The sequence below is a fragment of the Apteryx mantelli genome, chromosome 21 (genome assembly GCF_036417845.1).
Source record: "Apteryx mantelli isolate bAptMan1 chromosome 21, bAptMan1.hap1, whole genome shotgun sequence".
NCBI lineage: Eukaryota > Metazoa > Chordata > Aves > Apterygiformes > Apterygidae > Apteryx > Apteryx mantelli.
The window spans coordinates 9,813,669-9,829,638 of record NC_089998.1 but is presented as its reverse complement, the minus strand read 5'-3'; the positions used below and the strand labels follow the sequence as shown (position 1 = coordinate 9,829,638).

The 15,970-nt window shown below is 42.5% G+C and overlaps 1 protein-coding gene across 1 annotated transcript in view; it reads left to right on the top strand.

Annotated features, from left to right (window-relative positions):
- Nucleotides 1–15,970, top strand: part of PAPPA (pappalysin 1) — a 184,015-nt gene that overhangs the window by 22,010 nt on the left and 146,035 nt on the right. Inside the window, exon 2 of the mRNA XM_013953802.2 lies at nt 5,596–6,664. Coding sequence (XP_013809256.2) covers nt 5,596–6,664 — 1,069 coding nt within the window. The remainder of the gene's footprint in view (nt 1–5,595; nt 6,665–15,970) is intronic.

Genomic DNA, 15,970 nt, shown 5'->3' with positions numbered 1-15,970 from the left:
CAACCTTTAGCTCCCTGTTCTTGGGCCCCCTGACTGCCGCTTTGATTGTTGACCTAAATTCCCCTTTCATAACTGGGTCCTGTCACCTCTGGTTGCAGTCTCCCAGCAAAATAGACACGGCCAACTTTCAGAAGTGCAGGGCACTGTTTTCCCTTCTGCCTTGCAAGGCTGTGACGGGCTCCGCAGCACACCTGATGTGTTCAAACTTGAAGTGACCTCCTTCTTCCCCTTCCCCCAGCCTCTCAGCTTCTGGAAAGTAAAGCATAACAAGTCCTCTTCTTTTGCTTCCTGTTGCTCAGCAAAGTGGGGAAACTTCTTCTGAAGAACGAATTCAATTCTTAGGTATTTCTATGGCTGGGCTGATTACCGGGAAGATTGCTGTTAGCAAGATTCAAGAAACAGCACTGAAGTAACTGAGGGAGGCCTGCAGTATGTTATTGATAATATTAAAATGGATTACAGCAGCTTGCATGGGCTACTTCGGCCTCTCTTCTTTCCAACTCTGCCCGCAGAGTGCTACTTATATATGACTCTAGCAGCTACAGCCTCTAGCTGTGAGTTCCCGTTTCTCTGTGGCTGCTCCTGATAAACATCTGTTCCAATCTCGGCATCATGAGCATGGTTACAGCAGTGCCTTGTGTCCTCACTCAGGACTTTCTTCCAAAAGTTCAGCAGCTGACGCTACATGCTGTGCTCGTACTGCCAAATGCTGTCCAGCACATAGGGCCCACGTGAGAATGCAGCTCTATTTAAGTCCCTATCTAAGTCCTGAGGACAAAATGGGACATAAATCATATATTGGCCTTGGTTAGACCCTCCTGAAAGAGGTCAGGTGTAATGAATAGTGATATACTGGGAGCAGTTGTGGGTCACTAGCCAAAAAACTAATGGTCTTGACTTAAAAGTTATAATGAGATTTTCCTTGTAAAAAAAGAGAGACACTGTATTTTTCTGGTTTACCATATTTGGCTTTTGGCATTGGGCCTTTGGGGTTTAATTTTCCAGCTGTCCCCATTATTTTGATGCCTAGGAATTTACTTTTCCCATAAGGAACTGGACTTCTAAGGCACTGGAAGGAACCTCTTGGGCCATCAAAGTCACTCTTTGGCTAAGCATACATGAACACTATTTTACTCGGTGCGCTTCTCCAGAGTTGTCTGAAAAGTGACTCATTTCTTTGTGAGGAAGGAAGGTTACCAGTGACTCTTACTGGAAAGCTGAACTAGTGCCTCTTCTTTTTCAAATGAAAAATAAAATTATTTTTTAATTCTTTGGGCTTCAGGAAAAGGGACTTTAAGGGGTGAAAAACGTCCAGACTAAAGATTTCAAAAGCCTGTCAGTATTCTTCTCAGCTATAGCTCCATCCCTTTCTAGCAACTCAAGGCAAGCAGTAGTGAGGAAAACTGTTTGCTGCTGTATGAAACTGGTACATATTTTTTTAATCTAATTGCTGTGGGGAAAACAAACATCAGCTTTATTTTGCACCATTTCTTGGCTCAGAAGCTTCAGGCATATTCGCCAAATTGTGGTTTTACAGTCATTGGCCTGAGTCTCATTTAACGTGAGGCCTCTTTACACCACTCTTAGTTTGTAAAGGGACATTAAGTAGCTGAAAATGTCCTGTACCACATTATTGTAAAGAATTCTCAGTGTAAATGAGAATCTAAACTCTGTATGTTTTTCATGTGAATATTGGTTGTGGTCAGAACTAAATTTTGAAATTTGGAGTGTCAACCATCGTGAGGGGTGATTTTGCAGCAAAACAGTCTTGTTAGGGGTAAAAGAGGCCTCTTGTTGTATAGAATGTTCTTAATTATGTCAAAGGAATAACTCATGGTTATGGAACCTTTTACTAAATTGAAATAAATTGTAAAAACATCAAATTATTCAGTTTACAAAAGTTCTGACAATTATTTCACATGTCCCTACTCCAATGGCTTTACCCTTATTAGTTGTCACAGAAGAAGTAATGAATTCTTATATTATGACATCCAAAGCTCCAATTGAAATTAGTTTCATTGTGCTGGGGACAAAACGGAAAAGTGACACTCCCTTACCCGGAGGTTTCTTAGTCTAAAGCCGAAAGTAAGTGAAGGATTGGGAAAGTAGGTGCAGCATACATGCAAAAGAAGGTTATAAAGAACTGGTACGACTCTGCAAGTTATAGGGAGTGTGGGATTCTTACCAAACCTTGTCTTACTTTTTCCTTTCTCAAAAATAAAACAAGTCTTGCTGCTGAAGGGATTGTGTTCAATCCATCTTTTCATCAAGAGTTGGATGTCTGTAATAGTAAAAGTTTGAGAAAAGAATACTGTATGTGGCATATGGATTCAGTAATGACCTTTACCCTAAACCAGAAAATATAAGAAACTGGAACAGTAGACTGTTTTAGTTCAGCAGCTTTCATACTGGCATGTTCAGTGGTGTCCCTATTGTCACGGTTTTTTTTCTTTTTCTGCCCTCCTTTGGCTCCCTGTAAATCTTGAATTGATGGCAGCTGTTTGAGTCAAACTCAAGACACGTTGCATCACATCAGGGTTTAAAAGCTCAAAGGCAAGGGAGGATTGCTACTATTCTGTAGTATTCCTCCAGCAGCTCCATCTGTTCAGCTGAGGTCAGTCACTAGCATCATGCAGCACTTCAGAGAAAGAGGAAGATGTTCTTTAATGATGGCTAGGAAACTGAATTTCCATTGCACAATAGTTTATTAGTTCTTTGGGGGAATAGTTCCAGCCCTGGTCAGTACAAAAAGCCAAAAACTTGACCCTTGAAAGCAGTATGGTGGACTTCCTCGGAGCTGGAGCCCCCAGAAGCCTGTTTCAGGGCTTCCAGGCCCTCTGTTTGACAGCAGGGATCTTGGATGCCTTAAAAGCAGCTGGAGCAGCTACTGCATGTGCATCTGCCCTGGGGCCTGCAGGAGTCGGATGCTGGGCTGCAAAGGTGGCAGGAGATGGCAGGAGGATGACAAGAAAGGGTTGACTTCTACACTACTCCTCAAAACAGCTAAGGCAGTCCTGGGGGGTCCCCCAGCTGTGCTGAAGACCTGCAGCTTCTCTGAGTGGTTTGTTAGGACTAGAACATTTCCCCACCACCCTTTTTTTTTTTGGTTTCATGAGGTTGGCATTTCCTGGCAGGCAAAAAACTCTGTTACAAAATATCAGACCAGCTCAAATGCTCTTATCACAATAAGGGGAGATCATAGTCTACCTGTAAAAAGGCCTCCTTTTAGGGGAAGTTGCTTTGCTTCATAGCAGGTTCTTTTTATATGACATACTTTTACTTTTTCTCTTCAGTATTTCCCACATTGGAAACAAAAGATAGTATTCTTGAAACAGCTATTCGCTTTACAGGATGGACTCCCGCCAGATTTTAGTTTTCCAACTGAGGATATTTTGGAGCATCCCATTTCCTCACCTGGGATTGTATGGATGCCATACCTCTATGCAGAGCATTTTTAAATGTTCTTTTTGGGGGTAGGGGGGGAAATCAATAGATGTCTGTCTCCCAGAGGAGGAAAACTTGTCTCTCTCCTGTCAAAGCCTCAGATTTCTCTTCACACTCGGTGGCAACAGTTTCCATTCTTGCATAGTTCCTGGGGACTCCCTGCTACACTGGGAGGGCAACTTTTTATATCTCATTTTTATGACTGATTTTTTTTTTCTTATAGCTCATTTGGAAGAGAGACTTGTCTTGCCAGTTGTCTTCTCATTCACTACAGTATTATCCACTCACTGTCATTAGGCAATATCTTAATTTGAGACTCATAAAAACGTAGATAATTACGGGCTCTCCTACATCTGAAAATGAAAGCTTTATAAAAATATTTATTCCATAAAAAAAATTAAAAAAACTAGGAGATCTCTGGCTCCAGAACATCATTGGTAGCTTTGGCTTTCATGTCATTAATTTCTCAGGTAAATATCCATCCCAGCTGGAATGGCAAATGTCATTTTTTTTAGCATATTTGTTTTTTCCTTCCCTGTTTCTCCTCCTCTCCTTCTTGTGATCAGAAGTAGCAATATAAACTAGAAGCTGGCCTTAAAAAGGTTTTGAACCAAGTGCGCCCTACAGATGAATAAACACATTACCTTCCGAACCCTGGGATCTCTCTTCCAAAGGAAACAGGAAAAGGGGGAGCTTGGAGTCCCTAGCAAAATACCAGCGTGCAGAAAAAAGGCCTGTTTAAAATTTTTCAACTTTCCCATCAGAAGACTTTTTGGCGGGGGGAGAAGGAGGAGAGGGGAAGGGTGTGAGGAGAGGGGGAAGGTGGGTGCTGGGAGAGGGGAGGGAAAATACAGTGAATGCTCCTGTAACCTTTGCTCTGTTGATACTAGACAAGACTGCACTGTTAATGAGTGATTGTTAACAGATGGCTGTTGAGCAACTTAGTCAGAAGCAGAAGATGTTATTTGGTTGTAGTGCTGGGAGGGTTAGGGTGCAGGGGTGAGGTAAGGGGATATTTAGTCTTTTCATGAAGACTGAACTGTCAGAGATTTATGATTTTCAGTTAGGCTTTTGGAAGCGAAGGCTGGGGGAAGGCTTGTTTTCTATGTGCTGATAGTAGAAAGGCCATTTGGTGCTTGAAGGCTCTGACGATTATTTTTTCAGTCGAGGGGTCTAGCTGCAGCTCTTGGCCATTAAGACCTGAAAGAAGGAAATGCATGTCTTTAACTCATCAAACCTCATGTCTCAACCTCGGAAAGGAGTGGACTCTTCCTACTGCTCAGAACTGTCTGAAGAACCAGTTGAGAGACCTTTAGGTGTGGATCTGAACTTTATGGGAGAAATCACTAGTATTTATTCTCTGTGGTACACCAAATTGTTATTAAATGTGTGTGCAAGGGGACAGGAATCATTTTTGAACATGTGTGAGTGTCCATGCGTGTTTCTTGCACTTTCCTGGTCTGGTATATACTTTGTTCAGCGTGTCCAGCATAACAGTGTACATCTTTTCCTTACCAGTTTTTGTTGGCTTTGAATTTGGAGGCAGCCTGAAGGGGACCGATCACATCCCATTCAGTCTCTGTCAGATTTGGGTGCTTGATCCTACCAAGAGCATTCCAGCTGCTCAGCATTTCTCATACTGTGCAGTAGTTAGATTTCATACTTATGTCTCCTCTGGGCCTTACTAGATACAAGGTTCAGGCATATGAGGTATGAGTGAGGTGAGAGAAATGGTCAGCAAGAATGCTTCTTGAAACCATACCTATTTGAAACCAGTGATGTATGGCTCAAGTGGAAGTAAGAAGGAATGTGCAGTACAACTTTCTGCTGATAGGAATTTGCAAAAGGATTTTGGTCTTTAGTCAGGGAAGGGGAATCCCATTCATACACATCACTGGCAGATCTTCACCTTTAATAGCAAGTCTTACTAGTGCAATCATGCACTAGATGATTTACTGTCTTGTGCACCAGCTTTCTAACATATAGAGGCATACATATAAACATATATGTCTACACATATATATTATATATATGCATCTATATGTGTGAGTGTGTGTATATAGAGATATATATTTATAAAATTTAAAGACTAATTACATTATTTGTTCTGTCACCCTTATTTATTCATATTTCTTTTTTGGGGGCACATAGGACTATATGACAAATGTTCTTACACCTCCCGTGACCGAGGATGGGTCCTGGGGATTAACACCGTCAGTGACCAGGGGAATAGAGACCCCCGCTATTTCTTCTCTCTGAAGACGGATCGTGCTCGCAAAGTTACCACCATTGCAGCACATCGCAGCTACCTCCCCAACCAGTGGGTGCATCTGGCTGCCACATATGATGGGCACCTGATGAAACTCTATGTCAATGGTGCCCAGGTGGCCACAAGTGGAGAGCAAGTGGGCAGCATCTTCAGTCTTCTGACCTTGAAGTGCAAGGTGCTCATGGTTGGAGGAAATGCCCTGAACCAGAACTATCGGGGTTACATAGAGCACTTCAGCCTCTGGAGGACAGCCCGGTCTCAGAAGGAGATCTTGTTGGACATGGGCCAGGCAATTCACAGACAAGACATGCCTCTACCTCAGCTAGTTCTTCAAGACAGTTTACTGAATGTGAAAAACACCTGGTCTCCCATGAAGGATGGCAGCAGTCCTCGGAGCAAGTTCAGCTATCATCATGGCTATTTGCTCGATACCAGCTTAGAGCCTCCTCTCTGCGGACAGACAGTCTGTGACAACACGGACGTAATTGCTAGCTACAACAAGCTCCCAAGCTTCCGCCGCAACAAGGTCGTTCGGTACCGTGTGGTAAATCTATACGATGACAAGCACCAGAACCCCACTGTTAGCCAGGAGCAGATTGAGTTCCAGCATCAGCACCTAAATGAGGCTTTCAGCCGCTACAACATCACCTGGGAGCTAGAGGTGCTGGAGGTGAAGAACTCTTCCCTTCGTCACCGACTCATCCTGGCTAACTGCGACATCAGCAAGATCGGAGACGAGAACTGTGATCCTGAGTGCAACCACACCTTGACCGGGTACGACGGAGGGGACTGCCGACATGTACGCCACACACTCTTCAACAAGAAGAAGCAGAATGGTGTGTGTGACATGGATTGTAATTATGAGAGATACAACTTTGATGGTGGGGAATGCTGTAACCCGGAGATAACAGAAGTCACCAAGACATGCTTTGACCCATATTCTCCTTACAGGTAGGCAATATTTTCAGCGAACAAGGTCCTTATGATCATATTAATGAATATCTGTTTAAATATTGCTCAGATTGTCCAACCCTTGTGTTAGTGGCATTGTGGGCTTTGGAGTTTTTTGTTTGTTTGTTTTTTCTTAGTATTTGGCTCACATTGCAATTATTCATATGCTATCTCAGCTATGGTCTCAACAATGGCTTACCATTGAATCTGTATTCCTCATCTAGGCTAAAGAAAGTCACCGTCAAAGAGTGAAATAGCCAACCCAGGGAGACCCATTAGTTGTTGGTTATGAGCAGTATGTTGTAGCATTGCTCAAATTATTTTAACCACAGACTCTTAGGAGTGGAGATTGGATGTCATAGAAAGCTCATGTTTGGTGAAGGAAGAGCCCCTCAAGCATGGAACATAAATACTCTTAGGTAGACTAATTTGGTAGGGCTTTTTTGAAGGTAGATAGGTTATCCCATATTCGTAATGCTATATTAGTGTAGCTTTCTTTAAGCACTTCTGTGGAGGGGCTGTTGAGTCTGCTGGTGACAAGGAGAGAGGTGAGTACCAGGGTTCTTTTGAGTGCTGTTGCAGACATCAGGCAGGTAACTGAACTCTTCTGTGTCCCTTTTTATACATACGAAAATGGGGGTAATGCCACTTCAGTCGCGGATGAGAGGGCAGCTTTCTGAGAGACGACATGAGTTAGTAAAATGCTGCCATTCTCAGCTAAAAGCTTCCTCACATTGTTGTAATTTGAAGAAGGACATCCCTGAATAACTTAGTTCAGTACCACATAGCTACAATTACTCCAACTTGCTGTTGGTTATTTTCAGAGAATAGTTATTATGTTTAACCAAAAAATGTGTCCTGTGGATGAACTGATGAACACAGGCTGATATAAACACACACAACGTACTAGTTAAAGTTGAAATTCTGTTGTCCTTACCTTGTGTTATAGTTCTGTGGGGCAGTTCATGGAGTCATGGGGGGAAACCACAAGGTGGTCAGAACACCTAGTGTTGTCAACGCAAAAGGTCGGTTTAGGAAGAAAAGTGTGAGCAGTTCGGGAGTTCCTTTCATTATATCATTTCAGGCTATATTTGTAACTTCCTTAGTAGAGAGAAATTTTTAAACAACATTATCAGCTCAACTGGAGCTTAAAATACACATAATTAAGCTGCAAAGAAGTGCTTCCAGTCCTTTTTTTTTTTTAAAAAACTCTGGTGAATTTAAAAAATAGTAATAATAATTCCTTATAGCTCAGCTTGATTACAGCCAGTTACCAGTGAACAAGGCTCAAATGAGGAAATAGTTCAAACACTAATTATTGAAAATACAGAAGGGAAAAATACCAATCTTTTAATACTGTTCAACTGGAGAGAAACACAACTAATCAAATATCATCAAAGGCATAATGCAAATTGGATTGTTTTAACACTGTAGTTCTGAGAACTCGAGGTGTTAGTTATAACACAGCTACAAAAATTTTTAGAAAAATACATTATTTTTAATCTGATAGTAGTCTTTTATCACTTGTGCTGTGACCAGCATAATACCCATACAAAATGAAACAAGAAAAGCCTTTTAAATTTGGTTGACAGATTTAAGACTGTGCCTTAATGTTATTCTGACATAGAAAGATGTTTGTATTCCAAATGAAGTGTCTTTGTTACAAGTACAGAATGTACTTGCACAAGTCCAGGCAAGGAACTTGATTTCCAAAATGTGAAGTTACCTTAACACAGCACACTTACTTTTCAGATGCAGGTGTATGCTCTTTTGGGGGACAGCCTCCTTGCTGAACTTGTCTGGAGGATTTGCGCCTCATGGTAGTGAGCTCACAAATTCTCTACATGCTCATTTTGGCTTGAGAAGCACCTCCTCCTGATTGATATTCAAGTCAATGATGAAGGCCTGAAGTTCTTTTCCACAGTGCTGAGCTTGAGAAAACTCACAGATCCTCCGAAGATCTTTTGCAACTTTAAAATTTCATTTATGTTTTTGCACAGAGATTGTAATGCAGCATTGATCATTGGCAATGAAACCAAGAAGGGCAGTAGAAGATATTCCATCTCTCTGGAGCCTGTATTTGCTGATTGATGCACTTAGGCTGAGCTCGTGCCCACCACTCTGATAGACGTTCACACTCAGTATGGCAAAATGTAGCAGTTAGGCCTGTAGACTTCCTTGATCAATGAGCTTGTAAGGCTGACCTCTGCTTTGAATATTTAGGCTAACACTGCAGGTTTAGGGCAGTGGCTTTGGCAGCAAAGCCTTCATTGGCTAAAAGGGTGGAGATTCAAACCCTATGTTTGGCTTTGGCTTTGCCCTCAACACCATCCCCAAGAGAGATTCTTGTGCCAATTAGTGACTCAGTCAAAATCTGTGACTCAGTTGGCACCATCTGCACCCATTTTGCATCACCAGCCCCTCTTGTCATCACTTTCATTGGCAGAGTCCTCAGTCCCCTCCAGTGCAGGCCTTGTACCACATCAATGAAGACATCTCTTCAGCCACTGAGAGCTCACATCTAATTCCAGGTATTTCCTCTGCCAAAGTTCAGTCTAACAATAGCAGATGAAAGGGAAAAGAGCCCTCAGTCTTGATTAAGTTCAACCACAGACATGATGGCAGTGCAACAGTATCATGACACCTTCAGTCTGCATTACAAGTTTCTTGTGATCCCTTTGGCATCTTGGACAAAGTTCTCAGGTACTTTGGTGGTGTGCTTCAGTTACCTTCCTGGTGCTACACTTGTGTCCTTAGAGCTGATTCCAGCAGCAGAGCTGTGTTTTTTTTCTTCTCCCCTGCCTTTCCTTCTGGCACCTGTACAAAAATATTTTGCTCCAAAGAGCTGAGATTCTATGCTGTAGTCAGGTAGCAAGGATGTTAGCCATGCACAGAGGTATGAGTCCAGTGACATATCAGTAAAGAAGTTTGCCAGAGGAGCAGTGCAAAGGGACGGCCCTGACGGCTGGGGACGCTGCTGTGGGAGCTGCTGACCAGAAGAGCTGTAAACATTGTGGTACCAACCAGATCATCTCTACTCCTTTTTCATAGCCTACAGGAAAAAACAAAGGACTGATTATGATTATCCACACAGCAGGCTTAATCCAAGAACATCTGTCTAACTTCTTTTTATTAATTTCATGAGAATGTGGCAGAAAGTATTTAGTTCCAGAACAATATTTGCAAATATTGTTCAGCTTTTCTTTATTTCTGCAATTCTGGGAAAATGAGAACATGTTAAGATCATGCAGTCTGCCCCTGTACAAAAGGAAGGAGCAAAAAGGGACACACTCGCCAGAAAGACATATTCCTTGTGTTTGGGATATTGCTGGTTACAAAATAAGGAAGGCTTTGGGCTCATGACACCTACCTTGGCTCTCTTTCAGAAAGCTTGAAACAAACATCAAGGAACCATAGGAAGTCATGCTCTGCATGTGCCATTTGATGTGGCAAATTGTTGCACCATACTATGGTTAGCAAAGCCATTCTTCTCATGTAATTTTGAGTTTGCACATCAGGCTTCACCACAGGATTGCATGGACAGATAAAAAAGCCTTCCCCTTGATGCTTTCTTAGGAAAATACTAATGAAAGTCCTGAAAGGTTAGAAGTTTCTGGAGTGTCTTCAGACAACCTCAATTCATACAATCTACTGATACTAGCTGGAAATCCCCCCAGAATAACTGACCCTGGGGACAGGCTTTCTCAACATCCGTGTGTGCCCTGTAGGCTCCAGCAGACCTTTCGTTCTGCCTAAGCAAGGGACAGGGATGGGATGTGCAAGCTCCAGAGTCTGTTCACAGCACCTGCCTGCACACCCAGGGTGACACTGAAACAAAGAGTTGAAGTCCAGTGCTCTGCTGATCTCACCCTTTTCTGTGGCCCCTTCCATCACTTGTACTGTGCAGTTCTGTAAAGCGTGGCATTACATCCCGTCAGCTCACTAAAGATTAAGGGCATTGGCATGTTCAAATCATACATAAAATAGACTCTGAATACATGTTTGAGAAATCTGTAGAGATTGCTGTGGTAGTTTTCAACAGCAATGGGTATGGCAGAGCCTTATGTGAAGAGCAGACCATGCTATACCATGTGGGCCACACCACTAGCACTAAAAGCAAGAGGGCTCTGGTTAATCCACAGCCTAGGTCGTCCGCATACAGATAACTGAACAGTGGCTACTTCAGGGCTCCTTCACAGAGTTTCTGATCAAATCAACCTCTTAACTCTCTTTCCTTCTCTCTCTCTCAATGGAAACCTTTTCACAAGGTTTCCTTGCTAAGAACGGTCAACTTATTCCAGAGGTGGGAGGCATAAATGATGTCCTTTTCTAACCTTTTCTAGAGGTTAGAAGAGTTAAAAGAAACACCACTTGATTCCCAACAAAGGAGTTAGTTTCCACCTAATCCTAAACGCTGAAAGGAACAGGAGAAAATTGTCAATGATCTTCAATTCAGGAAGCTTGAGGACTTAATCCCCTGACTTGAAGAGACTATTGTGCAGCTCTTGACATCAAGGACTCCTGCATTCACACAGGTATCAAGCAGGCATACAGCAAGTATCTGAGGTTTTGTCTAGGGATTCAGTGTTTAGTGTCCAATTCTTTGATTAGCAGCTTCCCTAAGGCTGTTTATAAGGTGGAATGGTGGCACTCTCAAGGCTAGAGTTGCTGTAGCTTGGTGGTTGGCACCCAAAAGCCAAGTCCCAACAGGAAATCCTCTCTTTTCTCTGTTCTGTCCTCTGTTCCAGATGTCAGGGATGTTAATCAGCTAGGAGGAGTTACATCTGTTCCCGTGCTAACAACTGACATTTATAAGTCTAGTATGGAATTCTGATATAGGCTGAACTGAAGTGCTAAAGAAACTATTCCTATGCATACGATTGCATGCCCTAGAAACAGTAGGAGTTTGCTAGATTTAGCTTGACCCACAGTCATCTTTTCCAACAGTTTTTTTTTCAAGAAACATTTTTTCCCCAAGACTCATAGGACTCATGTTTTTTTTCATGGACATTATCCATCATGTAAAAAGATCACTGTCTGGTCAAACTGCAGGATGCTTGGAATGGAGACAGCCTATAAAATCTGTGGAGTAAACTACCAGAGATCATTAAGAATCCTTGTGGGAGATGGTAGATTAAAGCAGTATTACACCCTCCAGTACTGATGCAGCCCCATTTGGCTCTAGCTGTGGAACCCCACTTTGAAGCCTTGCAAGATGAGAGGCTGCAGGCTCAGCGAGAACTGAGTTTGCCTCTCGCTGCTCTGGAACAGGGAGCCTTCCAGGCCTGGCTGCCCTGCAGGCACGGAGGCTATCCAGCAACTCCATTACCAGCCTCTGTTTAAACAAACAAGGTGGAGTTCTTCCCCCTCATGTCCTGAAAAGCAGCAGCGTATATTAGGCTGGTTTATTCTCTTTGCTGATCAACTCTCATTATACTGTCTCACACACAGACCCACAGTTTGATCATATCTAAAATATCTCACTGTGGGGCTTCACATTAATCAGCCTGTTTTTCTCCCAGATACGTTGGGGTACAACCTCTCTTCGATAGTAAGTGTGAGGTGCCTCTTATGTTTTTAATTAGCAGCAGCTGGAACATTCTGCAAATTCAGGAGGTTGCACCTTTCACACAGAGAGAGATGCAAAGCACAGGCTATTTCTGTGCCAAGCTTAACCAGGTGCATTACTTCATACATTTGCATTTCCCATCCTATCTTTCAGAGTCCTTTTCTGATAGGAATTTAAGTCCATTTCTTGCAAGCAATACCTGCCCCTTGAGGAAATATGGAGCAGCCACCTCCGCCACATTTCCTTTGCGCCGTCCGCAAGCCTGATGCATTTGACTTTGCCCCTCACTTGGACAGCTGGATTTGGGCAAACGCTACTATAGTTGTTTTTTTCCTGAAGAGCTCTTCACTGTTTGCTGCCAGTGGAAATGTACAGAAATCTTTCAGGAAGAAAGGCTGCTGACTTGTGCTATATCCTGGGGGACTTTGCTCTGTGCAGTCACACTTCAAACCCTCGGCATTTCTGATGCCTTCACATAGTGGGTTCGCAGGGTTCAGGAGAGGGGGTGAGAAGGATGAGGTGAATTTTCTTTATATAGTCTCAGCTGTAAATGTTGATGTGAGCAGCGGCATGAATACTGGCCCAGCAGATGTGGCTTTGCCCGGTATCTGTGAACTTTATGCCAGGGGGAGAAACTCAACACAAAAGTGTGATTCCTCAGGAAAAAAAAAGCAGTTTCTAGAAGGAATTGGTCTTTCTGAGTAGTAAAATACTTCTAATGTTGCAGAGGGCTTGCTTACAGCTGCAATAGATATAACAGAAAGATTGGGAAAAGAGATGCACATTCTGAGCAGAGTTAACAGTTAACACTGTGTCAGTGCTATGATTTCTGGAGCAGCGATGTTTTTAATGTAGATGTGACAGCTGAAACGCAGATCTGCTGCAGGTTTCTGGAGAGGGGTGGTGTCTTTTCTCAAGTCCACTATAATAATATTAGGGAAAAAAGATGAGAATTATCCAAAGAAGCACTTATGTGCCTGAAATCTTGTCCTTTTTTCCCAAATTTATCAGTTGATCCAAAAAAAGCTATGATTTCTCCCAATGAGTCATTGCTTATGTTTTTTTGTGGACTTTTTGTTTTTTTTAGTTTGCTGGCCTGGTTTCATAGGTGTGAGAAGGAGTGTGTGTGGCAGGGGATTTGAGTGTGTATGTATAAATTTGATAGCTGGAACTTAGTGAGGGGGGGACTAATTAAATGGAAAGGTGAGGGAAGAGAGGAAACTCTGGAAAAGAGTGAAGAAGAATGCAGGTGCAGATCTGTAGGGAGCAGCATGAAGTACAGTTTGTGTTATCTGCCCTTGTTTGAACTTCTTTGGCACCATTCCCTGATGCTTTAAGTCTTTGGTTGCCTCTTCCCTGTGCTGCCTTCCTTCCTTCCCCAAGGCATGTTTTCCCATGAGTATCGACTCTCTCCTTTGCGCAGTTTGGGGCTGGGAGAAAACCAAGAAGCGAATGTCTCCATTTATCTCCTTCTTATCAACTTCAGTGCGAGGAATGAACTCAAACCCAGCATCAGGACAGTGTGGAGCTGTCCTGTCACTTTTGTGCCCATCCTCTGCTAAGATTTGTTTGTGCACACTGATTGCCGAGGCCAGTTTCAAAATACATGGAATGTATTCCACTCCACTGGCTATATGTCAAGAATATCCATTGAATTCATCGTATACAGTCTTGAAAGTTTCTCTGTGTGTGTATCTGAGAGGGATGAAGAGTGTGGGTGAACAGAAGGGTTGCAGACAGTTGCTGGTAATAATTTCTTTAGAGCTATCACAAAAGGCAGTGATGCATAGCCTCATGACAGATCTTTTAGGGTTATTATGAGATACTGTGGAACCACTTCAATATTTACTGAATGTTATGAGTGTTCATAAAAGTTGTGTTGTAAAAAAGCGTGATATTGATAGCAGCAGTCATTTTTCATCCACTAGGACCAGATTCACTGGGAAGTAGAATGGATATATCCCCATCCCACAATCTCGTAGGATGTTTAGGCTAGGAATACAAATGGCTACTGTCAGTAACAATTCCTTCTTTGCTCAATTATAGCTTTGGCTGAAGCAGAGTTATAGGACCAGCATACAGTGGAGGAAGATTAGGAGTACTTGAAATCCTGTCCTTCAATTTTGTTCTGAGTAGATTTGCAGCTTTGGAGTTTCTCAGGTAAACTCACCTGAAACTACCAATTTCAGCGTCCCAAATTAAAAAAAATTTGCAAGAAAGTGTTTCCAGGTTCATTAATAATGGGTGGGTGGCTCCACCATCAGAGTGTTTGTTCTCAGCCTCCAAAAGGATCCAGGGAGAGCTGCACTGAGGAAACTTCTTGGAGTACTTAAATGTTTGGGGTATGAAAATCTAATAAACCTGCAAAAAGCCAGGAAATTTGGAGTGAAGGCTGAAACTCCATACCTAGTGCACCCTACTGGGTCTTTGTATTTCAGAACACGTTATGTTTGTTCGTTGAAATATCTCCAGTATGGGGTTCTTTAGGGTGGAGTTTCACCTTTAACTCTAAATTTCCTGGCATATGTGAGTTTGAAGTGCACTCTTAACTTTTCCCCTGTGCTGTTTTTCATTTTTAATTTCCTTTTTCTTTTAAAGGAGGGACCCTGCTAGAGGGACCCCCGCTAGAAAGGGACCCCACTGAAATCAAGATCAGAGTTTTTGGCCTAATTTGATCTTTCAGAAATTCTTCAGGAGAACTAGGTTCAACAAATTTTTTCTATCGTTGTTTTAAAGTCTCTTGTGGCCGATCCACCTTAGTGAAAAAGATGGATAGATTCTATGTGTTGCAGACCAGTTATTTTAGAAGGTACACAGATGTTTAAAAAAGCGTGTAACAAAACCTGGAAACATTGGACAACTCACATAAATTCTAGCTACAGATCTGCTCATGGCCATTGGTATGTGTGAGCTGTTTGTTGTTAAATGTATTATTTCCTTTCATTTAGTACTCCCAGAAGAAATCCATGTTTGCTGTTGATGCTTGTGGGGTAACATTGGTGAGAGCAGAATTGTGGAAACAACAGAGGTTTGAAATGAGCATACTGGCAATTGCCTGCAATGATTTTAAAAAGAATTTTTGCCCTCGACATTGAAAAGATTTGCCCTCATTAATTTATGTGAGGGCAACTTCAGCAGAGGGATCTTGAATTAAAAGGCTTTGGAGAATGAAATTCTTTCTGCTGCCTCAAAATGCATCCTTTGAGCTGTACTGACAGTATCATATAGAATAACTTTGCTTCTCACACTATATCCTTGCAGTGCCAATTCACAGAGAACTTCAGTCAAAAGCTATGGCAGTTGGTTTCTCCAGCACAGGACTTTGTTGGCTTTTCAATTCATTCACATCAGCCTTATAGGGAGAATTTACCTTAGTGAAACATCCCCAGGGAAATCTGAAAAGTGGTGAAGTTATGTGGCTATGGGCTTTGTATCTGCCTGCAATCTCAGACCAGGTGTGTTATAAGTGTTGAGAGCCTGGGCCTGGTTTCTAGAGGACTTGAGGCTCCTGGTACCATTTCCCTTTAGACCCTCACAAGGTTGCGGCATTGCTTGGACTTTGGGTGGAAGTTCCCGAAACTCAGCAGTTCTTGAAGAGTTTCAAGAATTTTGGCTCATGCAAATGAAAATGCAAAGTGAAACTTGGGGAGAAAGGCCCCCAACCTTTGCTGTTCAGATGCAGGCGTCAGGTACTTGGTCACCCTGTCTGCGACAGGGCAGGTACCCAGAGATGATGG